Source organism: Stegodyphus dumicola, chromosome 5 (genome assembly GCF_044657685.1).
Source record: "Stegodyphus dumicola isolate Sdum_Otavi_A_Nest chromosome 5, ASM4465768v1".
Taxonomy (NCBI): domain Eukaryota; kingdom Metazoa; phylum Arthropoda; class Arachnida; order Araneae; family Eresidae; genus Stegodyphus; species Stegodyphus dumicola.
The window spans coordinates 223,464,673-223,492,112 of NC_140772.1; the positions used below are offsets into that span (position 1 = coordinate 223,464,673).

The 27,440-nt window shown below is 32.0% G+C and overlaps 1 protein-coding gene across 4 annotated transcripts in view; it reads right to left on the reverse strand.

Moving 5' to 3' along the window:
* LOC118197823 (cubilin-like) overlaps positions 1-27,440 on the reverse strand; it is a 129,951-nt gene that overhangs the window by 34,646 nt on the left and 67,865 nt on the right. For all 4 annotated transcript variants that reach the window (XM_085817715.1, XM_085817714.1, XM_085817716.1 and 1 more), the window contains 2 exons: positions 11,581-11,838; positions 6,967-7,059 (listed from right to left, as the gene is read on the reverse strand). In XM_085817715.1, the coding sequence (XP_085673841.1) occupies positions 6,967-7,059; positions 11,581-11,838 (351 nt within the window). The remainder of the gene's footprint in view (positions 1-6,966; positions 7,060-11,580; positions 11,839-27,440) is intronic.

Sequence of the window (27,440 nt, forward strand, 5' to 3'; positions counted from 1 at the left end):
TGTCTAGAGACAGAAAGGTGAGCAGTCCAATGCACCATTTGTTACTGAGTGGCACACAGCCAGAACACTGGGTGTGACAGTACGGGGAGCAATCAGCTGGAACACTAGTTTACCATTAGCCACGCTGCAAGATACTTTGACTGATCCCGGGCATGTTGATGACATTTTACAACCAATCATGTCGCCAATGAGAGCAGGTAATCAAGGTTCTATTTTCCAGCAAGACACCCAACAATGTCTTCGACGTGTTAATGTCCTCAACTGGGCTGCCTATTTCCAGAGCTGTTGCCTGTGGAACATATTTGGGACATGTTAGACATACAAATTCAGCCGTATACAAATGTGTCCCAACTCGCTGACCAGTTGCTCCATTTATGGCACAGTCTACCACAGATGGACATTGGAAACTTAACAGACTTTATGTCCAACTGAGTATTGGCTTTTATATTTCCCAGGAGTGGTTTTACCACCTACAGATTTTCATATTCTTTGTATTGCTACTTGCAAGTTCATAAATAAAATACATTTTTCACCCTAGTTTTTGATCACTTGTTTATCTACTTGGACAGTCAGGGTTCATAGCCACATTTTAGTTCAAAAAATAAGCACCTATAAGCACTTTTCAAGCACATTTTACGAAAAAAAATAAGCACCTGTCTAATTACATTATACACAACTGCATAACTTCAAAAATTAGACTCGTAATTTAAAATATGAGAAATGCAGTATTTATTAAGAGAGAATAAGCATGGGGGACAAGAGAATAAGCAAGAAAGGGGAAACCTCAACCATGGAAAATAATTCCTTTTTTTTAAAATTTTAAATAACAGTTCAATTTACAGAACTAGTTTACAATAAGAGGAAAAAAAAACTATGCACAACTAAACTATATTACAAGATTTAATGATGAAATTTCAGTTCAAAATAGAGGAAATAAATAATAATAAGGCATATTTATTCTATTCACTTGGAACTTAATAATAAATGCAATTTATTTTTTCACTCATATTGATATTTAACTAATTTAAATCTAAATTCTGAACATTTTCTAAATTTTCATCGTATATCAGTTTTCCCTTAACAGATATTGCAAGCAAAGTAATTTAAGTAAAAAAAGAGGAACATTTCTGAAATCAGAAGACAGAAATTTGCTTTATGCAGTCATCCTTTAACAGTAAAAGCTTAACTACCCGCATACTTGAAAATTGGCGAATATTCGGACAGTCGAGCGTAACTTGAAAAAGAGGAGCGGATGGGGGGGGGGCTGACTGTAGCCGTTCTTTAGATTTTTCCGCTAAATAAATGCTTTTGACATTTCGATATGTGCATCATATAAAAACGAACCAACGGAACAGAAAAATATTCTGCTTAGCAAGCACAGTAAAACTCTTTTAAGTGTTCATAAACAAATCTCGGACCGAACATCAAAATTAATTATCTCTGCAAAATATCGCAAATGTTATTGCGCAATATGCGCACCGTAATTCCTCTCTACATGATATTACGCAATTGGATTCAACAGCTGCCGATATTGGGAGAATAAAGAACTAAATCAAGGAAAAGAAAGAGACTTGGGGTGTTTTTCATTCTAATTTTCAACAGACTGCGTTAAATTTCCGGAATAGAATCATTCTTCGCTTGGGTTGATAGACCGCAAAACATTTAGTCCTATTCAATCCAGATTGGAAAGTGACTGACACACACACACACACACACACACACAAAAAAAAAAAAAAAAAAGTTCGTTGCTTCTTTTGCAACGAACTGTAACAGTTTCAATATTTGAGATTTTGCGGAGAAAGGGGAGATCCTCCCAACCTTCGTACTGTATAATGTATTGGCCAAAAAAATGAAATTATTTTGACTATTCGATTATTTTCCCTTTATTTACGCCATTCCAAATATTATTCATTAGAAAGCTAATCTGTGTTAAAACACAACCATTTTTGGAAGTTTACTTTCAGCAGTTACTGCAACTATGTTATTATAAACATTCATACATATGCTCATAATACAAGCATAACGATCATAATATCACAATAAACACGAATATGAACTGACCAAGCGGAACGAGAATGCAAATTATTAAGATCTTGATAGAAATTCAAACGTGTGCAATATTTGGGTGGGAGGAAACGAATGCCAAATGTACCGGAATTTTCTATTGCTTTCGCAATTCTTTGACCAACAGAACGACGGGCACCTGTCTGTACTCTCCGCGCACACCAGAGGTTATGTTAATGCAGAGAAAGGGGGAAAAGCTATTTCCGGGAGTATGATTCACAATCTGACATTCCATATTAGGAAGAAAAGTTGTTTATTTAGTTTCGGCTTTGGTACGGGGAAAAATTGCGCGTTCATTTAAAAAAAAAAGCACTAAAAGCAAAAAATAAGCACTAAAAACAAAAAAATAAGGGCTTTAAAGAAAAAGTAAGCACTTATAAGAGCCTTTATATTTTATTTTCAAATATAAGGACTTATAAGCACTTATAAGGACCGCTACGAACCCTGACACTATATTACTGCTGAGTTTCATACTTGTAGCTCAAATCTTTCTGGGTGCATATATTTTTTTGCAACATACATAAACTCATACTGATATATTCAGTGCTTTTATAAAATCATCAGACTCTTTCTACTATACAATTATAATTAAATGCAACTATCAAATCCAACTTTAAAGAAAAGCAAAATTATCAAAATGTAAATTATTCCCCAAATACTTTTTTGCTGAAGAAACATAAAAAGTTTAAAAAAAGGGAAGATGACAGAAACAGATGATCCTTGTATTAGCTGCTACTGGGAACTTCAGGTGGTGTGAAATGGCAATAACACACCAATAAATATTTCCCATGTCTATTTACCCCTGCACATTGATGTTTCATACTTATTAGTTTATTTATAGGTTTCTAGAAGTTCTGCTAAAACATCATGATGTTCCAATTCCTTTTCACTGAAATTATACATCACTTCCAAGCTGACATCTTGACAACTACCTAGTCACCTGGGATTTTAGTATGTCAGCTAATTGAGCACATTCACTGCTACACATCCAACCCAATTCGAAGCCCCCTTGGCAAATCCCATGATCTCTAACCCCCTTTTCTTTATGATCAAATCCTTGAAAGAACTTTCCATTCAACAGTATTCAACTGCTGTCTTGTTAGAATGACAAAACAGACTAACAAACATCCGAATACACAATATTCACTCAGAACAAACACTATATAACACTGTTATAACAAAAACTATATACTTAGAACAAATAAGGCAGTGAAAACTGCTCTGAACTTGGATCCAATGCTGTTAAGCAAAATTACAGATGGTTTTTGTACCAACATGCCAACTGGGCAGGAACTACAGAGGGCGATACTAAAATATTGGCAAGTACATTAAAGTAGGTAGAGAGGATTGAAATAAACAGATTTTGCAATGGAATGCGTGTCAGAAAATATTCACAGTAGAGGTTAATACACTCATTCGAAAATTATCTTAATATACCCCAAAATAATAATATTCTATGCAATATCCTATTGACATAATCTATTTTTGCACGTAATAAATGAAAGGCATGTCTAATTAATTAGTACTATCAAATCAAAAGTGATCAGATGGTGTTTGATATGCAAATCAAAGCATTATATCATCTGATGGTAAATCAACTGTTTCATGCAAAATGAATATCTGAGTGAATTTCCACAATACAGTGCTTGATGTCAGTGTGTAAAGACTCAAAGTGATTTATTACTCAAAGTGATTCATTTTATTCATGGCCTTTTAGAAGGAGAGAAGACAACCATGGAAGCTGTGAGATGTTTGAGTAATGACAGTCTCTATGCGATGGAAACAATTTTAAAACTCAAGAGTTGTAAGGAGACCTGGACAAAGTCATAAAGGAATAACAGGCTGCTTCTCAAGCTGTTACCTGCCAAACTGTCCACTGTAACAGCAAGGTCTCCCGCTTAGCTTCGATTGATTTACTTGAATATGGTACAGCACTTGAGGGCTATCTGCCTAAGGGAAGGAATGCCTTTGCGGAAGACTTTCTAAGGAAAAATGGCTCATACACATGTTACACATGAGGAAAACTACAAAAACGAGTCACTTTAATTGTCTTCACAACAGAAGAGGGATCACTTTAATTGTGCAATCAATATCAGAACTGGAGTAAACAAGAATAGTCCCATGTTGATTACTGTTGAATTGAGGTTTACTTAAACATGCTTTATATCTAAACAAAATCAGGAACGCAACATCTTCCTTCGAATTTTATGAAACGTGAGCGATTTGATAATGCAGATGTGATGATATGTGGAGGAATAATAATCAATAGATGTACAACTGTATATTTTCAACAGTAGATTTGTGATCAGCCAGTGATATCGGGAAGAGGTCTTAGAACCTCATGCAAGAATCTCATTTTATTCATGGACTTTAATGTTCATCTACATCAAGCAAATCGCATTGAAAAATTCCTTGAAAGTGAAGACAATGATTAAATAAATACCATGGCCAGAATAATCATCCGATCTTAACGTGATAGACAATTTGTGACAACCTAGAAACCTAGAAAAAGCAGTTGCATGAAGATATTCTGCTTCTAGAGATGTAAATGCCCTGAAGACTGCATTGGTATAAGGAGTGGAACTCAATTCTTAAATTATGGTGAGCAATGTAACTGCCAGCATGAAAACGTGATATGTGCATGCAAGTCAGGAGAGATTATATTTCATATTAAATTCATAAGCTTTAATTTTTTGTGACTTTTTTTTTTTTAACTTTCTAAACTTTCTTAGTAACATATTATTACCATTTTTATTGTTTCATGCTCAGCATTATATCATATGCAGTGCTTATAATTTTTTTCCTTTGTGCTTCTATTATGATGTTATTCATCATTCCATACAAATTTATAAAACTACAGTTCACAGTTTCTGAGAGATTTTATGATTTCATGCATGTAAAGATAATTTTGAACAGGAGTGTATGCTCAAATGCTTAGAGATTCACCAGCTGTCGACTCGGGAATCATTCTCTGCACATACTCTCAACAGATCTTCCATTCAGTCTACAGCCCCATAGATAAAATGCATATTCAGGAACTCTATATTCCTGTAGTGATGCATATCACTCTAAATCCACAATGAAAATAATGATTTGTACTTGATCTTGACATACTTTCTACGACCTCAAAGTTCTATTTCTCCACATACATTCCACTACAAAATTTGCTAATTTCAGTGTCCCTATACTATTTATACTTTTGCCAGGTATTTCACAATCCCCCTGCTTATCAATAAATGAAAATGTCATAGAAGGATAACAGTGAGAACAATACATAGGTGATAACAGTGAGAAGGAAGCCACATCAAATTTTGAACAGCAATATAATTTATCTACTTTTGGCCACAAGCAGTTAGTTCCAGTCAAATTTTGCCAATTTTATATGGCAGAAAAACTGTGATAACTACCACATCAGCAATTAACTCTGAGAAGTTTATATTTAAGAATCGACATCCTCAAACTTAAATTTACAATCAAAGTATGGTATCTAATTTGCTGCCAAATTTGCTTTTGGCACAAATTGAACCTCCTGCTGGCAGTTAAGTAGTTAAGTCAGAAATACCCAAATGATACTATTAATAATCAAGTTTTTTTCAGATGAAACTAAAGGGTGGACCCTGCCATGATTTCAAAATGAAGCACTATTAGCATATTGCAAGAGGAAAAAATATATTTTCATGTTTTTAGAATATGTCATGTAGTCTGTCACCAGAGTACAGGTCACATAAAAGTACGTATTTAATAGATTTGTGCTGGAAAGTGGGTATTATACAAATATAATGGTCACTGTAAGTGTGTATGGTGTTGTGTCTCAATTTATTGTGATTTTATTGACTGACTAAACTTCTATGAAATTTATGAAAAAAATACCCCCTGCACATGTAAATTTGCAGCAAAATATACCTGCATGCAATGTGTTAAATGTCAGCCACTAATTAAACTTTAAGGCAGTGCTTTTGGTATTTTTTTATTCATTATAATTATCATTACAATCATTTTATCTATAAAGCTATATTAACATTTACCATACCATAAATCAAACCTGCACGTCTAACCAAGATGCAGGAATTCCAATGATTTAATTAATTTGGCAGATAACTCACATGGAAAGCTTTAAAAATATCAACAATATTTAATTAAACAAGATTAACTTATAGTTACATGCTGAGATATCTGAAATTAACCATTTATAATTTATCATAGTATGATTACTTTTACAAATCTTTTGAGTGATATCTTTTTAAGCAAATTTTTAAATTTTATCATTCACTGTGTGTATTTTATCATTCACTGTGTGTTATATATTGCATATAATTTTTACATATTATTTTGCTCTTTTCAATACTTTGAATTCTTAAGAACAATTTTGAAGTCATAAAAAATAATCACAATATATTTACTGAACAAATTAATAAATATAAAGCTGTGAGAAATCTCAGACAAGATTTAAGTACTTATTCCACTTGAGAGCAAATGTATAATACCACTGTCGAAAATTTGAATATGAAGCCATTTTGAATAAGAAGTCAGGACTGCAAAACAGATACTCATCAAATGATACTATTAATAATTTTGTCTGCATACACAAAATTACTCTACTCAAAAATTAGTTTAACAGAAATTCTAACTCTCCCTCTGCCTTAAAAAGCAGTTAAAATAGCTTTTCTCCTTCAGAATATAAATTTATATCAATAATCAATGATATAAAGCTGTAAATTAAAAATATCAGTTCTAACTAAATAAAAGCTTTTTAATCCTCCTTGTTAATTTTTATATGCAAAGAAAGGCAACGTTTGGAAAATCAACATACATACAAAATTTGTAACTAGGAAAACATACATACACACATATAACACAACATAACACAATACAATACAGAAGAATTATTTGATAAATACATACCATGCACTGTTACATTAAAAGATACTCCTGAATTAAAATCAAAAGGCTTAAATGCTATCCACAGATACTGACCAGCGCTTCTTATGGATTGTCCTATATCAAAACAATAAGATATTAAAATACAAAATACTATACAAACAGTTTAAAAATTTTTAATTAAAAAGTCTAAAAAGAAATTTAAAAGTAAATAATTAATAATTAATACTAATAAAAATCAGTCTTATATGTTCACTAAAATTTAAAAATTATGTGCAAAATGTGATATCCATAATTTTACAAATTATAATCAGATAGTTCTTGTAAAACTTTTATCATGTCTTCATCTGATAGATATTGCCTTTCAACGGCTCTTTGCGAGTCATTAATAGATTAAAAAGTAGTCAGAAGCCTCAAACAATAGCAAATATAAAGAATGCTGTGAGACACGGAACACAGCGAAGAACTTTACACTAGCCAAAATTCTAGACGTATACAGTTATATGTAAAGAAATAATCATTTAGAACAGGACAAATAATTTATCTTGTCTCACTCATAAACACCAAATTTTTTAATCAAAATATTTCGAAAGAAAATTTTCAAAATACAAAACATTTAATTTCATTTGCAGTCAAAATGACTTCCACAATTTGTGTATGAAAGCCACACCACACATTCTGGCATACTTCTTCAGCCTTTGGTTCAATACTAGATAAAAAGAAACGATTGAAAACAAAAGCAAATTTCTTTAATTTCATAACAAAATCCTCCCTAAAAAAAAAAAAAGAAAAAAAAAAAAAAAAAAAAAAAAACTTCGAATGGAAAAATGCAGAATATGTTAATTCCTTCCTTCCTCTTTTTTTTTTCCCTTTTTTGTAAATTAGCTTTCATCAATTCGCAGTTTTGATGCATCTATAAATTTGAAAGTCAGCACGAGGTAACAACAGATTGGCACATACACCTCTCATGCAATTATTCTAATCAGTTGTTGAATTCTGAAAGAAAGCTATGGTTCACAAAGCTCACTAGACCTTAAGTGGAATGAATGTATGGCAGCAATGAAAACAATCTGTGATTTAACAAACCACAAATTTGTTCAGAACACCTTTTCTTCCGACATGAATGGATGTTGCATAGTGCCATTTTGGTTTCCGAGTCGAATTTTAATTTCTGCTAATTTAATTAATTACTGATGTTTATTTTTAATGGCAATGAAAATAATGTTAAATTAGATTTCAAATCGCCAAAATCTTTTACCTTTCTTCAAATTCTTTTGTTTTCAATGGTTATGAAAATAATGTAAAATTGGACTCCAAATCATTGAAATCTCAAACCTTTCTTGAAATTCTTATCACAATAACTCTAGTTATTGCAATAAAAATTTCAACTGTTAAATAATAATTTAGGTAATTATTAGCTATTTATTGTGACAAGAAAATTTGCTTCTACGGGCACATGCTGCCGTGGTCTGCCAGTTTAAGACCGCTGCTCTAAAGGATAAGAGACTCATATGCCTCTTTACCAGTCACAAGCCTCTCAAAAGAATCCCTGCATTGGGCAGGTTTTCATGAATACTTGGATCCATGCAACACTATAGTCACAATACCCAATTAGAAATGCTTGGTGATCTGTATTTTAATACTGTGTTTACTCACATATTTCCTCCTCTTTTTCTACTAATTTTACAACTTGAAAACTGGGAGGGAAAAAATATGTGGTGTATACTATTTGTAAAGGCACAAATTAAATGACAAACCCAGCACATTAAAAAGTAACATAAAGACATATAATAAAATATCATATATTTCTAAGTACTTCTTAGTTTCAATAACATTTTTATTTACTTACAAAAAATAATTTCTAATATGTGTGTACATTTTACATTATTACCATAAGTCCCAAGTTTTAGAATATTGGCGCTTGCACGACTGAATAAAAACAAATGTATGGCATTAAAATTTTATACAACTTAATTCTTCCTATCAAATCTCTATTCAATTTTTTTATGTAATTGCTGCATTTTTCACTAATCAGTCCTAAACTAGGAAAAAAAAAAAAAAAAAAAAAAAGATAGGTGCCAGCGCAGTTTAACCTTTAACTGCTGTGAGTGGTCTCAGAGACCACTGAGGATTTTTTAACCGTTGCTTCCACTCCTAAAAACTGAGAATGGTCCCTGTCCTTCCTCCTACTTTCCTAAACCTGTCCCACAAGGTCACATATTCAGTTTCACACTTCTAGCTTTGGTTTCAGTTATCATGTTTTTTACTTTTTAAGGTGCCTGGGAGACTGCTCACAGCAGATGTGTACGAGTTTTAGTGGACGATAAGACATTAGTTATCGGATGCTTGTTTTTTGCAAAAGTGATAAATATGGCTTCAAATTTTACAAGAAAACGTCCCGTATATCTGACTCAAAAAGAAATCGAATATCTTGTCAAAAATATTTTTATGTAGAATACTCTGATTTTGAAGAATCATGTAGTATTCACAGCAAAAGCAAAAGTGAATCTGAGTTTTCTGCAGATGAATATCATAATTTTTCTAATGACTGAGAACAAAATGATAATTTTAATGGAAAAAAGCGCTTCAAATGGAGTAAAAAAGAACCAAATTGGGCCGTACGAACACTGAGGCATAACATAATAATTCAGCTCCCTGATCTGAAACATCCTGAAAAAATAGTCTCTAGAGCAGAGTCTGAAGATACTTGGAATTTATGTTCATACATATTGTTCCAGTCATATCCTGATGCTACAAAACTGAAAACAAAAAAAAATTATGCTTTTATTAGCTAATCAACTTTAACAACTGTCTTCAGTGCTTTCAAAAAATGTGTTTTGACTGTGTATCATCTTATGACTCATCCGTGTAAACAAAGACATTCTAATCTATTATTTATTAATAATTAAATTCATTGTTGTAGAAATATGGTTTAATTGACAGTAATACTTAATAAAGTCACATATTTTCATGCATGTTTAATAAAATCTTTGTTTTCTAAAAACTTTGTTCCTTAAAACGAAGAAAATAGTCATTTTTTATATGAATTTAAATGTGTAAAATTAAAGGATTTATGCTTAAAATATATTGACTTAAATATGAATTAAAATTCTATAAAAATGCATTAAGTATCTATAATATTCCTTAAAAAGGCATAAAAGTGTGTATTTTTATGCGTTTCTTTAAAGCGGTCTACGAGACCGCTCACAGTAATTATGCCAGAAATATTGTCACAGCAGTTAAAGGTTAAAATGACTTTTGCCAACTGCTCTTTGAAATAACCTGCTTTAGTAAATCCCATGTTTGAAAAATTCTGTCTTATATCTAGAATCTACAGAATATATTCAGTGTTATCTCAGATTTTTGTCTCATGATATAATGATGAATTTGATTAGCATTACCACATTAATCTTTGATTTTTTACTATGTGAGCTATTAAAGTTCTCAAAATAGAATGCATCACACTTAAAGTACGTAACTAACAGATTCCTCAAAGAATATCTTCCAGCCACGTTTCACAAATTTTCATTCTTCCATTTTTCAACTAATCATTCCATAATCTTCTCCTTTCAAAAAGCTGATATATAAATAGATGTTCAAGACTAAATCTAGATCAAAGTGAGTAAGTTCCAATTTCAATGTATTTTGATAGACTAATTAACAACCCTCTAAACTTATTATTGGTTGAAGGCATATGCAAGTTACCTGCATCATGAGTGCTATGCAAGTAAGAATCATATGACCTCTCAGTGTTATAGGTTTCGTCTTGAAATTTCAAGTGTTTCACAAAATGTCAAGAATAAGTGATGGCCCTTGATTCCTTTTCTTGGAATACACATCCATCTCAAAACTGAATACACCAGAAGGTGGCAGAAATTTTTGTGTGTTGGGAAAGCCATTCTTCTATCTGAAATTTTACGTCCACAAAACTTGGAGTGTTAATTTTGGAATGACAGAGTTCACTAAGATTTAGCAGTTACTAATTTTAGAACAGCAAGGAGAAATACCTGAACTAAAACAGGGAATTAAGATACTATTTCAAATTAAAGTTAGAATTTTGCTTTACATATTTTTATTCTATGTATTACATATTTAATATTCAAAGGGCTATTATGAAAAGTTCAAGCACAACAGAGATTCTTATGTTTTAAATATTCAGTCTATAACAATAGAATGTTGAAGATAACACAGATTCATCATATCTGTATCTTTCCTTCGGAAAAGCGGGAGTATATTAAATTCTGATCTTTAGATTGCTTGTATTACATCTTTATTAATTATTAGTTCTTCAAACGAGATAGATCATTTAAGCAATTATATTTGACTTTTGGTTTGTTTTTCCTTTCTTTTTGGTAAATTAATATATACTTATAACAATATATAAAAGAATTCTAAAAATAATTCTGGAGTCTCACTCTTTTATTTGCTGGTTCTTATTTAAAAAAATATTCAAAGTAACAAGTAAATTCACACAAAATTTTAAATATCATCACTATATGCCTTTTTCTGCCTTATTTTGGTCATCATAATTAAAATAAAATACATAAAAATATTTTATCACTATGAAAATTTAATTACAAAATGAGCAATTATTTAAAAAGAGGTCAAGATAGAAAATTTGAAAAATTAAACACTTACTCATTGTATTATTATGGTTTGAAGTCGTAACTTGCAATAAAGGTGGTGACTTCACACTTGGTCCATCATTTACAGCCAGTATGTCAAAAACACTATCAAAATGAAGACTGTTAAAAACAAGACCTAAAATTTGACTACTGCTAGAATATTTAACCAACCAACGACATTCTGAACCAAAACTGCCATTATTAAGTAGTGCGGAAGGAGACTTCAATACAAGAGGATTCGGATCATTCATTACATAACCACCACTACAAGCTATGGGGAGAAAATGTTAAAAATATCCATTATCCACTGAATCAAAGAAAACATTTTTATACACATTCCAAATACAATATTAAAACAGGTACACAAATATCAATTTTAGAGACTTTTTATTTTCATAATTAATAATTTTTATTTTCATTTCAGTGAAAATGAGCAACTCACGTTATATAAAGCAGTGGTTCCCAAACTTGGCACTTTTTCTCAATTAAAATTTTTCCATGGTGCCCTACCCTAAGTAAAAATATAACTAATCATAAATAAGAGACAAAAATAAATAAAATTCGTGACTTATTTATTATATATTATATAATTATTTGAATTTTATAACATTAAATGAATAATCAATGTGATAGATAAGCCTGCAAATCACTGCACATTTTCTCAAATAACTGAATTAAACTGGACCCGGCGATCATAATTTTCTTTTCGAGTTGGAATTTGCTCTATGCTTGCTTTTTATTATAGTGACCGATGAAAACCCAGTTTTCCACAAATATGACATTGCAAATGGAATTAAAATCCACTGAACCTTACCACTTAGAAGGGAATATTCATCTTTTATCGAGATCCAAAATTTGGTCAATTCCATGTTAGTAAATTTTGCTTTCAAAGTGTGGTTGCACAATAACTCAATAAGATTCTTTTTTTCCACAGAAGTAAAATCAGAGGGAGCTCTACTGTTAAATGGATCTTGCATTCATGCAAACCTAATGAAAATTTCATTTTTAAAGTATTTCTGAAATCACGTAATTAGTTATGATAAGTGTTTTTCAAACATTCAAACATGGTTTTTATACCTTGGGAAAGATCAAGTTCATTTGACATCAAAAATTGTTGCAAAATTAAAAAAACAATTTTTGCCTGCATCTTCATTCAATTTTCTTCTCCATGGTTTATATTTTTTTATAAACTGATATTTCTCCCCTTGACTTCAGAAGGTGCATGCATTTTCCTTGCAGAGAGAGGTTAAGGGAATTCAGCTTTTCAAAAATATCGCATAAATATGCCAGTTTCATTAAAAATTCGTCATCAGCAAAATCTTCTGCATCTTTGTGTCCATCCTTTTTAAGGAAAATAGAAAAATTCTTGTCTCAACTGAAAGGTTTGTGATAAAACAATACCACAAGATGGTCATTGCACACTGCTATGGTACAACAAAGACAGTATTCTGCTTCCATACCCCCATAGGAAAAAAAAAAAAAAAGAAAAAGCTTTTAATGGACGAGATTTTATAAAATTTACCACATTCACTACACATTCTAACACCTGATTCAATGCAGGGCTCAGACGGGTTGATGCGAGCACTTCTCTATGAATAATGCAATGGGTCCACAGCACATCAGCCGATTTCCTTCAAATAAATGTCTCTAATCCTCCACTGCAGCCAGTCCAAAGCACTTAAGCTAATTCAAATTATTTTCAGATATGAATGTATCAAGAATTTTGAACAGGTAATAAACATAGCTCTTGCAGTGATATTTTTACAAGAAAGCTTTGTTTAATATTACAGTCAAATACTGAAAATCCGCCGACCTGATATCCGCCAACTCCTGAAATCCGTGTTGCCTCTCAAAATATAAACATTCAGTTTATAGGTTTCAGAAACCGCAACATGGAGTATGAAATATCGAAGAAAAAATACTTACCGAATAATAATGAGACATAATGGAAATATCAAATTATTGACATCATGATAAAAGTTTTTTCTTCTCTAATCTGCATCAAGGTAAAAAAGCAGATGATTCACTCTTCTTTCAAGTTCACGATTTTCGTTCTTGTATTTTCTGAGCTTTGTTATTTCACGAGATTGCTTAGTACTGCCTTTTTTCACTCCGGATATTTTGAAGATAAATTATGAATATTTTAAATTTCAGCGCTTTTTAATACACTGACAGATAAGAAACACACTCATGGTTTTACTGCTTGCAACGTTGAAAAATGTAAACATGTTGCATTGACGGTAATGCAAAAAGTGGAAATTCTGCAAAAGATGGAGGCAGTTGCTACTCCTCGGTTTATAGCAGAATCGTATGGAATTGCGACACTGACTGTGTATGATATATGGAAAAATAAAGAAAAGCTGTTGAAATTTTAAAGCAACAGTGATTCTAACACCGGAATTTGAAACCGGAAATCTTTGCATGAAGTGAAATTGGCAAACTTTGATTACTGTCTTGTACGAGTGGTTCCGGCAGCGGCGGAGTGATGGGGTACCAATTTCAGAACCGCTCCTGAGAGAAAACAGGAAGCAGATTCATGCTGATTTAAAAAAGAGGAGTCGTGCTGATTTAAAAATAGAGGAGCCTAATGTAAATGAATAATATAATATAATCAATTATATATGTAATAATAATTTAATGCATTTAATAAATTATTGTAATAATGTATATAATAATTTAATTAAATGCATCCAATACACGTTATTTATTTTGCACTTTTAGTCTGAATATTATGATTTATCTTTTCTGTTCTGAAATCCGCAAAATCCTAAAATCCACACAACCTCTGGTCCCAAGCATTGCGGATTTCTGGACTTCTACTGTATTACCTTTTATAAACAATATATAACACATCAAATGAGTATCTTTATTATTAACTGTAGCCTCGTTGATGTAGCTGTAGCCATCTGAGTAACTGCTCAAATTCCACTGCTTTAATATTTTCAAGTTAGTTCATATCCTTTGCCATATGTTGTATAGTATTCTCCGGGAAGAAAGGCTGTATCAGGTGGAAGAAAAATGAAAATTATGCAGAAACACTGCATCAGCGTAAATGCTCCAATAGATTAAATCGAGCGTGACATTGTTGTGGACTGTATAGATGCAAAATCTTGAGCTATGTCCTGATATATGAAATATCAATTAAGAAAAATGCATGACATGAAACTATAACTCAAAAGTAAATTAAAGGCAATAAATATTGAAAATATATTTATGTTCACAAATATACTTATATTTACCCACTAAAGAAGTTCATTTTTGTCATACTCATATTATATTATAAAAAATGTTGCAACAACAAGACATTAAATTTGGATAACAAAAGAAAATTTTAAATTTTACTTACAAAGGAATTACAGCAAACTGTACATCAAATGAAGTCATCAAAATCTGATTCTTCACTACCTGAATTAAAAAGATTTAGTAAATCCTGATCAAAGTCCTCCAGATTGTTACATTCATCCTCTTGGTTTACAGTCTCTTTATCTGAGGATATAATTTCAGCTTCTTTGAATGCTGCTATTATTGACGATATTTTCACTGATTTCCACGCACTTGCACTTTGCAACTTCTTCATAAGATGCTCTACACATTTTGCTGCTTTTGGTATACGTATGCAATCCTTCACTCATCCAACACTCCCACCACTTTCGGACTTCAGTTTTGAAGGATTTACTACCTGACATACCTAATGGTTGTAAGATTTTTGTCAAACCACCAGGAATTATTGCTACGGTCGTAGACAGTTTTTGACATCTGGTTTTCACTGAATCAAGTAAATGAGCATGCATGGAATTCATTATCATTAAGCCTTTTGGTTGGAAAAAAGATCCCTTACGAGACACTGCCAAACTTTTTTTAGCCACTTGTGGATGATTGTTTCGCACATCCATCTAGTCTCGTTCGCACAAATAATTATGTCATTACGAAAATCTCCCTTTGGAATAGTTTTTCTTTTAAAAATGATCATCAGCTTCAGCTTGTCACCATTTGCGGCACAAGCTAACAGACATGTATATGAAGTTCTTCCATGCCCCATTGTAAGCACACAGTTTTTGCACCAGTTTCATCAACAGTTCTATTTGCAAGAGAGTCGAAAGCTAATGGCATTTCATCCATATTTATTATCTGTGATGGAAGAAGTTTTTTTTGTCAATAATATCTGTCCAATATTTTAGAAAAGATGCCTTTTTATCCTGCAAGTCCATTGGTAATTGTTGCCCGACTGTTGTTCTAGTACGCACAAAAATATTTTTTCTTTTCATAAATTTGCTACACCAGCAAAACCATCCTTTGAAATCCTTTATGCTCATTTGTTTTGTCATACATTTTGCTTGTAAGCGAATTTTTACTGTTGAAATTGCCATTCTCTTTCCTCGCTGCCCCTTTATCCAGTTTGCAAGGCTGTCCTCTAGATTCGACCACCTTAAAGTACTACTTCTTTTGGCTCTTTTCTGTTTTTGAATATTTTAATGTTCTTTCTCAATTCTCCAACGTTGAATGCATCTCTCGTCCACTTCAAACTCTCAAGCTGCTGCTATTTTTCCAATTTATTCGGCATACGAAATTACATTAAGCTTAAAACCAGCAGTATAGCTTTTGTGCCGTTTAGGTGCCATTTTCAAAAATTTTCCGCTCCCTTCTTACATTCAAAAAGTACTTGTACCAAAACTGATGGGATCTGTATCTGGCAGCAGAATGCCAAGAAAAACTGATTCGCGTTGAAGGGGAAATACGTCAGAATTCGTTATTGCAGCGCAGTTGGTGTCTGCCTTTGAAAAAATTGCAGTAGATTTACAATAGAAAAGACAGGGGTGGGGTGAGGATGGGTCCTGGAAGCTTTATCGAATGAAGATGCTGATTTGAAAGAGGGAAGAATGCTTTTGTTCTGAGATCCCGTTTAGAATAAGGCACACAGGTCTGTTCAAGGGAAAGAATGTAAACAAAATAAAGTTCGCAGAAAGTAACTGAGTGGTCTTTTGTGTGGGAATAGCACTAATCTATGTACAATGACAAGGCCATCCAAACTATGTACAATAACAAGGTCATTCAAACTATGCACAATGACATCATAGAATATATATATATATTTTTTTTTTTCAGTGCACCTAAGCACCGCACCAGCTGAAAATTTAAGTTTTAAACACGTAAACGCTTTGGCGCTTCTTCCAGAAATTACGGTAATTGTGCTATTGGGCAAAGGCGCTTTTAAAAACAGCTTCCCAGCAGACTCACAAACCACAATGTTCATCATATCTACAGCTAGTAGAAAAGGTTCTTCTTTGATGATATGAGGCCTTTTACTCTTCGTGATTCTGTAAGCCACTTTGTAAGATACTAAGTAAACATTGTTTGGTATTGATGCAGTCTTAAAAAATGCATTTTATTGATGTTTAAGTTCTTTTAACTTCTTGGCAATAAACGTCATACGGTTTGACAACCATGCTGTGGTGATTAGCTTCTAAATTGCTCTCTAATTTATTTGAAAGCACACACTTCACTGTCAAAACTTTCATACATAATACACACTGTGGTCTCTCTTCACTATTTATTTCTGTTGATGTAAAAACAAACTAAATAATCATCATCATATTTATGACATTTTCATTTTTTCACTGTTGTGCCACTGGTTGAAGACATACTTTCTTTATCTGCAGTATTACATTTATTACTGTTCAAAAACTGACCCATCATCAAAGATACATGAACAAAAACTCAGAAAACTATTTACTGAAGACAGCAAACAAGAAGTAATGCAATACTAACTCTACTATATAAACTAATTTATATCACTGTTTATTTATATGATGCACTGAGTTTAATTTCACCAAGATTAAAAACCGACTGATTGAATCGAGCTGAGAATGTTTATATGCTTTCTGCAGGATCTTCCAGAACTGTCCAATTCTGTTTCGAAAGGTCTGTGTACTGGTCAACCCAGGTTGAAAACACTGGATACAGTAGAAAGTATATACGTCCACCATAGAATATAGTTCTACCTTTTTAAGACGTCATACTGCAAAAATTACACTGTAGAATATAAATATTGTTGAGCAAAAGGAATGGAATGAAAAAAAAAAAAATGTGAGAAATGAATCATTACATTGCATACAGCATTTTATTTAAAAATTTGGTAATGCCATGGCAATCAGTTGATGACCATTAGGAAGACATTCCCTATTTAGCATTATTGGCGAGTCTGTAGACATCAGCAAGCTCGACCTCCCCTTCCCAATCTTGATGACAAAATCAAAGCATTCATTTGCTAGCTGACCAGGAGGAGAAGAAAGCAATTGTTATGGTGTCAGTTGTTAAGATGACATATGTGCACAATTTCAAAACCTCACAAGGCTTTAAAGCCACTACACTGTTCCACTAAGATTACTATTATGAATGTTTTTTTCAAACTCCCAATCTCAATGACAAAATTAAATCATTCATTTGTTAGATGACCAGGAGGAGAAGAAAGCAATTGTTATGGCGTTAGTTCAGATGACATATGTGTACAATTTCAAAACCTTGTAAGGCTTTAAAAGCCACTACACTGTTCTGCTAAGATTACAATTATGAATGATTTTCTCAAATTACAGGAGCATTTTTCCTAATTAATGCTGCTGACTTGACTGGTATTTCTGAGACAAGCATAAATTGCATAAAATCCGACCTGAAAGAAAATGGTGATATTGGGCTCTGGGGGGAAAAAGATCCCTGAAAGTCAGTGCATGCAAATTCGAATCAAAAGACATGATGAGCTAACTTAAGCAATAATATGTAAAAAGTTCATGGTTTGTTTTTACGGAATGAGCCGTGAAAAGCCATAAAAAGGACGTTCTAGCCTTGTACTTGTTCTCTGATTAGATTGTCATAAGCTGATCATGAGGCATGATTAGGAAGAGGCAGCAGTATTTGCAAGAATATTCTGCACCGGCAACTTTCCTTTTAAAAAGGGTCAAGTAAAAACAAACCACACAAAAAAATTTAGATATTTTTAGCTTTTTATATTGTTTTTTGTTTAATTAAACCAAATGTCTTGGTTCAATCAATTATGAAACTTTTACAATATTTCACAGCGCCCAGGCTGGGGCTCCGCAGTGCACAGTTTGGGAACCACTGATATATAGAGTTTTTTTTATCACTATATTAGAGATCTGAATATCAGTTTCAAAGATTTCATTTAATCAAGTATAATACACCCATACTGTAAAATTAATCTCTCAATAAAACAGAATATTTTTTAAAAAATCTAATGTACTGTAGAGAATAAAAAATTTTCTCTACTTCAAACTGATTATTAAAAATAAAATATTAACTAAGAACAGACCCAATTAAATCTGACAGGCAGTACACAGATCTGCCAATAGCATTTTCAATGCTAGATATAGCCTTTTTCAAAGTATTCAGCAGGATAATTTTAAAATTAACATCTAGCAAGGAAAATAGCATTTAAAATTAATTTAGCATTTCAATTAATTTATTTGCAATACTTAGATTTTTTCCCCTTGATTACACATATTTTACGCAGATATCAGTTAAACAGCAAAATTTAATTCTCTCTTATTTTAGCTCAAGTACATTTTTAAGAAATTTGTAACACCGATAACTTTCCTGTTGATTATTTACTTGCCACATAGCTGTTGTTGATTTATCATCACCATGTAAAGAGTGTAAATTGACTCTGCTGTAATATTTGTAAGCTCAATACTTTTTATCTCTACATACCAGGAAACTTTAATATTACAATGTTTGACAACTACAGGATTCTGGGTGTCAGAATATGTTTATAAAGCTTTCACCACAGAATACTAGTCAATATAAATTATAAATTTTTGACATAAAAGTTAGATATAAATAAAAGGGCATAATACACAGCAATTAATTAAGCAGTAAATACTCATAAAGCCTCATGTAGTGTTATCTTCCATGTGGTTAACAATCATGAATGATGTAGCAACATGAGTTGCTACTTTTTATGTCTATACATGGGACTGCTGTATTTATGCATGTATTCAAGAGAAATTTGCTTACAGATGATTTCATAAATATTCATTTTATCAATATGCTTCAGATTCTCCCAAGGTTTGATTTCAGAATACTTTACTGCCTGGACATTTACATTATGTAAGCAATATTATTCAGCTAGAGAAAGGACTTTTAAACAAAGAAAAAACACAATATGCTTGCACCTAAAACAACACTTCGTACGAGTCAACAAGTATAGAGATCCAACCAGTGATCAAACTGAGCTACTATGTTGATATAGTACTGACAAGACTACTGCTCACCTCAAATGGAGCAATGCTTCGAAACAATCAACATACATGATATACATTTATACAAGATGATCTAAATCTTCTGAAACAAATCCACAAAGTTTGATGATGAATGAGATTTAGTTTCAATAAAACAGAAGACCATGCTGATCCAAAAACCACAGAGACATAGTCAGCTATGAATGGATAACTCCTCTGTTCGCAGCATGTTTTCAACTGAACAGTAGTCACCAAAAATTTTTCTGGACATTCTGAAATCGTTCAACCCTGAAAATCTTCTCCACAGCAGAGTGAAGATTTCTTTATCAGCAGCAAATCACTATGGTTACAAATGGTCTTTTGATACATATCCACTTCTAATTACCCACTTATGGATCTTCTTAAATGCAGACTGCAGCTGCATCTTCACATAACTCATGTCCACACTTTGGCCACTTACCTGAAAGTCATCAACATATCAAGCACTAAATACAATCACAGGAAATTTCTTTAAAACTGAGTTTATTTTTAAGCTCATTCAAAAACCGAAACTGCTTCGAAACAGAGATTTTCTTGGCTGCATTCAAAGGAACAGTATACTTGGAAAAAATAATCAAGTACTTTTCAAATGATTTTCATGTGCCTCCCTACCCCCCCCCCCAAAAAAATTGTCTTTCAGATCTAAGCTTTAAAGATGTCATTTAACTTTGCAGAGTGAAATATGCCAGCTTATAAAAAGCTAGAAAGCTACATTTTGTATATTCAACAATTAGGCATATTTAGTCTTATTTGCGAATTGAGTAAAATGATAAAGATTCAGAATTTTAAAACTTAACATAAATTACACAAAATTATATGCTTTTCTCTTTAACTAAAAAATAAAATTATCATCACTATATACTGCAAAACACCAAATTTTACACATAATTAAATTTTTTTGAAGAAACACATATATGGTTGAATTCTATTAATAAGATTTAAATATGTATAACACAAATGGTAGTACACAGATAGAAGAAAAGTGTGCTGATAAAGGAACATAGTACTTTTTTTTAGCATCTCTGAATTTTTGAATCACTGGTAAAATTATTTATAATTTCCTTTCACAACAAATCATGCAAAAACAACATTTTACAGGGTTCACTATGGTTACAAATTACACATTTCTGCACACAGAAATTAAGTACTTTTAAGTACCATTAATGAAAAAAAAGGACCTATCAACAAATGGAAAAAGAATAAATTCAATTAAAGATATTAGTTATGCCTAAACTTCATTTTTGGGATACCATCCAAGAATAAAATAGATCCACAAATAGAATTCATTATTATTAAACATAATTAAATAGTTTATATTTATAATAGTTGGACATATTTGAAAGAAGATTAGAGACATTTTATTTAGTTTTACAAACAGTTAGCTTCATGTTGATTTTTCTTTTATGTCTCATTTTGTCACGTACTTAGTTTAGAGGTTTAGTAAATAAGTAGATTTTATATCAAACAGCACAGGTTTAAAATGGGAAGTAAAATCATATATCAGCATGATTTGTTACAGAAGACTGGCTGTTGCCACTGCTGCTGCTTGCCTAGAGAGATGTCTGCTGACCAGAACAAACCTGAAAGCCTGATGTAGGCATTATTGTCAAGTTTTGAAAGTTAGTTGTGCTCTACCTGTTTGTCTAGTGTCATACTTTGTGAAAAGTTCCTGGGGTTTGTACCCTAGTTAATATATTGTTACGTTTTTCCTATTTTCTGATACCAGTTGCGTTATTTTTTTCCTTCACTTTACGTTCGTACGGGGTTCGTAGATTTGGAGTGAATAATGACGACACTACTTGATGAAGTATCGAAACACACTTTATTAGCCAGTATTGTCAGGACAGCTCCAAAACACGTTTTACAGTCGTCGAAGATCTACTAAACACGCCAACACGATCAGCGACACAGCCTTTAGGTTATCAGGCTATCACGGTGGGGACAGCTTCCTGCAAAGCAGCCGTCGAAGATCTACTAAACACGCCAACACGATCAGCGACACAGCCTTTAGGTTATCAGGCTATCACGGTGGAGACAGTTTCCTGCAAAGCAGCCGACTCTGCTTTCCGGAGTACAGCTCCCGACTCTGCTTGGCCGTTCTCGGAACTCCACATACTCTCGAGATTCTCCACGCTACAACTCGCGATGCACACGACGACACACGAGCACAGCTCCTGACTCTTCGGTTCAGTCTTTCCCGGAGCTCAACACGCTCTCTCGACGATGCACTAACCGCAATACACTAACAGACTCCTTCGGTGGACTCGACGACTCACTCGGCACTCGCTGCCCGGCTGTCAACTCGATCGACTCCGCAGGGACTGACTCGCTAGACGACGCACGCACACTCTCGATGATGACACTTCCTCTCGATGAAGCACACTTACTGACTGCAGACCAGCACGGTTTATATAGCTTTCGGCTTGTGTTCGGGAACATTATGGACTACACCAGTAAGAATTTGTTCCAGCACGTTCTCCAACCGTCCATGGTATATCGGCAATTTTGACGCCAAATGTGGCAACCCTGCCCTCTTTGCTATTTTATGGCAACCCTAAAACTGTTTTGTGGGGAAGCCATCTCACTGCGCCTTTACATTTCGTAACAATATTTTGAAGTTCCAATAAACCACTAAAGCACCAGAGGTAAAAAGTTGTTTTGTATTATTTTAAGTCTCACTAGATGCAAAGAATTAAGTTTTACATTAATTTTCACATTTTTGTACTGTACCTTGTGACCACGGTAATGATTAATGAAAGGCAATATCTCACTTTAATATGCAGAGATAACTTTTAACGGAGATCAGATAGTTACAAATACAGATACCTCTAGTCATTATAGATTGACATGGCCACTATTAAATTTTTTTTTTTTTTTTTAATATTTGTTAAAAAAGCACTATAAGCATCACAATTTATTAACATGTCACAGTTTAAAATACATGTAAAGGCATTGATTCTTATATGATATTACGATAACTACACATTAAAAGCTACAAAACATTTATGTTTTGTAGCAACATTACTCAACAAAATATTTACGCATCTTTTAATTTGAAGCCTTTCCAGACATTCTGGCCAATTTATATCAATTTCTTTCTCTTTAAGCATCTTTTCTAACAATTAGAAATTTGTTTCAATACGTAAATCAATATTCCCACTAGTTTCTACATGTTTTATCTCCTAACTTGTCTATTTCTTGACTATGTATCTATGAGGTTTTACATAATCTGAAAAAAGTTAAATAGTCCAAAACCCTGACAGACGGAAAGCAAATAATCTTTATGTCTGAAAGTAATTACAAAGTCAGATAAAGGTTTAAATAAACCTCTTATTTAAAAAGATCTTAGAATATAAAGGCATGTTCTTATGCTAGCAAAATCAACAACAGCTTATGATGATCCAATTAAACATTTAAATTCAAACTAAAAATGTAAACTCGTAGTCAAAGACAACACAACTTAATTTCAATCTAAGATGGCTCAGTAACATGTTGTAACCTAGTTATAGCATAATAGATTCAAATAACGGCAGAGATAACGCAAAGACAAATAATTACAAATTATCAGAGATAGTAGGAACTAATGCAGTGTGTAAGCGGAGGCCGGAAACAAATTCTGTCTTACAACCCCAAAACCTTAGTTTAAAATCTATCCAAGTGATTCTCATTCTGGTGAAGAAATGGAAAGTGAAGATTATAACAATGGCTGAAATTATAAACAACTGCTTAATCTACATAATAATAACTGTACATATCTTTGAAGAATGATTTTATTTCTCTTTACATATTCGTTTCCTTTCTTCAATATGTTTCCTCTTCATTTTAGAATTTTTGGATTTAATTAAAGATTTCTGTTATTCTGAAAAACTAAATGCATTTAGAATGTGTAAGAAAATGTGCTAATTTTATTTCTTTAGTAATATGAACATCCAGAATAAATATAAAATGATATATACATGGTAAGGGCCAGTTACAGAGCCAGTGTAGCAGAATTTTTAGAATTTAGTGAGACACCGAGCAACAAAATCTAGAAATGGCAAAATTTTAGAATTTAGGAAGGCACTAGGCAGCAGAATTTAGGATCCACACAGTATTGCATCAGGTGGAAAATGTGTAGTGCAAGCTCTGCATATGATGCACGGAGCCGTAGCTAGGGTTTTCAATGTCCAGGAACAACTGAAGATTTTGCGCCCCCTTCTGTATGCCAAGAATGAAAAACATTTCATTCCAAAATTTGTAACATCAATTTGGCACTCTATAGATGCAGTACCTGGAGACAGATGTCCCCCCTTGCCCCATTCTAGCTATGCCACTGACAACGCATTGAGACATATGAATAAAAAATTGTCAGTTTTCAATTTCTTTATTAATAGAAAAATTTCTTTCTATAAATGGCTGTCTATGTGATAAGATTAGAAGCATTTATGATATTTTTACATGCTTGTGTCTAGTGAAATGTAGAGAAAAAAGGAAGATAAACATGTTAAGAAAAAACTTCTAGTATCAGAAGTAAAACATTCAAATACTATGTTTCCATTGTTCTTCAGAAAATTCTCCAAAAAGTAAAAGTTCAACACAAACGTTCTGTAAAATATATCCATTATGTGTTAATACCATGAAGACATTTTGCTGGAATCTTCTAGATTCATAGGTCTATAAAAATCCTGCCTCCAAATCTTTCTAAACTTTCCAAGTTGCAGTGTCCAGAATTCTAAAGAAAAATTACCCCTACTAATTATATAACAGCAAAAAGCCAGAAATATGTTGGGAAAAAAATCAGAGGAAACTTTAGAGAGAAAACTGATGAATATTGAGACAATTACATGAGCAAAACTCTAATTATGAAAAAATCAAAATGAAGGAATTTTTAATAAATTACACAGCTATTTTGCTTTTGCTAAGAATTGTTTTGTAAATTGTGCTAAAGCACAATTTAAGAATTTATTACTTTGTTTATTTTTCAGATTCAAAATATTGTATAATAAGTCACCAAAATGGAAATTAATGTCACTTTATAATATGATAGTGAAAAATGTAAATGTTTTATTTTAATGTTATTTCTTGAATACGGTTTTAATATATTAGCACTATTTTAATAAAACTGGTCAATGTTATAATGTTTTTGATGACCTTATTACAATTAAAAATTTTGGTAAAATTGAACACTCCGAGATTTATCCGAATTGTTTTACACTTAAAAAAACTAATAATTCACAAAATAGCATAGACTTTCTGGATCTTCAAATCATTAACTACCAAAAAATTTTACTCTTTGACAAAACAAAAAACTTCAATTTCAATACTAACAAATTAATAAATTGGAACTCCAACATATCCAAAAAGTAATTAACAATACTATAATTAATAAAATACAACGAATTAAAATTATATGCACAGATACAATAGATTTACAATGCAAAATTTTACTCCTTATTAAAATTCTCAAAAATAATCTAATTCCCATTCAATTTATCAACCATTGCCTTAAAAGAGCAGGCGTTAAATACTCACTCTAAATCATTTAACTGATAGGGATATGATAATTTGTTCCTAAACCTGAGAAGGCGGTATAAGTTGGATGACTGTCAGTTGAAGGATTTGTATATAGTGTAATTACTCAGTTGTATATATTGTAAAAAGCTAATTGTCTTCAGACCCTTACTGTTACTTAAAAAATGGGCCTATTTCATGACTTTAGTCTGTCTAATAGCTCTTGGACAGTAAAAATTCCTTTTTCCTTTCTTAAATTCTTAATCATTGCGACACGACAATTAGCCAGAAATTAATTAATTTCCATTCACTAGTCTTTTCAAAAAAATCTTGACAGTCTCACTCAAATAAGAACTCCACATAATACATCCCTCAAGAATTCCAAGTCCCACCCACTACCATAAATTACTTCACCCAAGTCTTACCGACTGATATTATTCAAAGCCCCCACTGCCGCTAAGAATTTTCGGACACCCTACACTTATGAGTCAGACACGAAGAGAACACTTTGCCAACTCCCCCACAAGAAAGAATGTAAGTTACTTAATACCTTTTCTGGCCTTTATATCTTTATGCACATTCACTGTTCTTATTATATTTTATTTTTTATATTATTTTTATATTATATTTATATTGTCTTTGATTTATTTTTAAAAAGTTTGCATTATTTATCTTATTTTGTAATTTTCTATGTTTATTTCAACTTTACTTTGAATTCGATTTCATAATGACAATTTCCAATGTTTAATTTTTATAAATAACATAGAACTGAAATGCATAAACATGAAAGTGTCGGGGACGGTTACTCGAGTTAATTAGGATTTCTCTACAGTAATTGCTTTTTACTCCAAATTGAATTGACTAAAATGCTTCATAAGAATAAGTTCTTTGAGTATCAGCATTGGATCATAATTTCCTTCTATTCGCGGAAATATTTGGCCTGACTAGAATTGCCGGTTTGGCCTTTTTTAACTTATAACTCGAGTAAAGACGAAACACTTTTTTATTTACGTATTTTTTTCAATAATTGTTCATTGAACGGGAGTTGGTTTTTCCCCTTGAAAAGTCAACTAATTTCTGATCAATGACAATGATTACATGTTTTTAATTTTTCTTTTTACAATTGAAATTTTATTCTTTTGGATGATTTTACTCCAGTCCCCGTTAAAAAATTATTAACATTTTGCTTTCAAATTACTTCAAAACATCTTTCAAAATATAACTTACCAGTATGGATTCACTCTTTTAAAATAATTCTACTTTAATTAAACTTAGGAGATAATATAATCAATTAATCAATACTGTTTATTAAATTATATATATATATAATTAATTTTAAAAAAAAAGTCAAAAAATTCCCAGATTTCTGAATTAAAAATTTTCTACAGAAACTAATCTTAAAATCGCCGAAATGTTCCTAAGTCGTCAAATATGAATAAAGAATTCAAATTCCCAAAAGTGAAAAGTAGTTAAAGAGTTCTTCATTAGAAAAAATGAAATAATTTCTAAAGGCATATGTTTCACTTCTTGCCCAGAAACTTGAGTATCCCACCGTTTATATTTGAAATGGGAACAAATTATTATAATTCATAAACCTATTCACACATTCAAAAGAATCAATCAATTTTGTCAATGAATCACCAAAAATATTTGTCCAAAATAATAATTCACATTCAGAATGGCAGTAGTAAAACAGACAGAAATTGCAGATGATTAAAATTAAGGACCTCCTGACGAATTTGGTCAAAATTAAGGACCAAAATTCGATTCCAAAAACCTAAGGACTTTCAAGGACCATACGAACCCTGTTTTACTTGCAAATAACACAGAAATTAGTGCAGGGAAATCGCAGTGCACACAAAAAATACTGCATTCAAATATTACAATAACATAAAAATATAACATGTTATTTAAGTCTGGATATCATTTTAATCAACAAATTTTTATAATGATTAGCATTATATTTTTACAATTTGGAAGTCAAATGAAAGACCATATGCATCATACATGGATTAAAACTTCTGTGGAATGATTATTTACTGCAATCAATCAATATTTTATTTTATGTCATGAAAATTTTTTTGGACATTTTTTT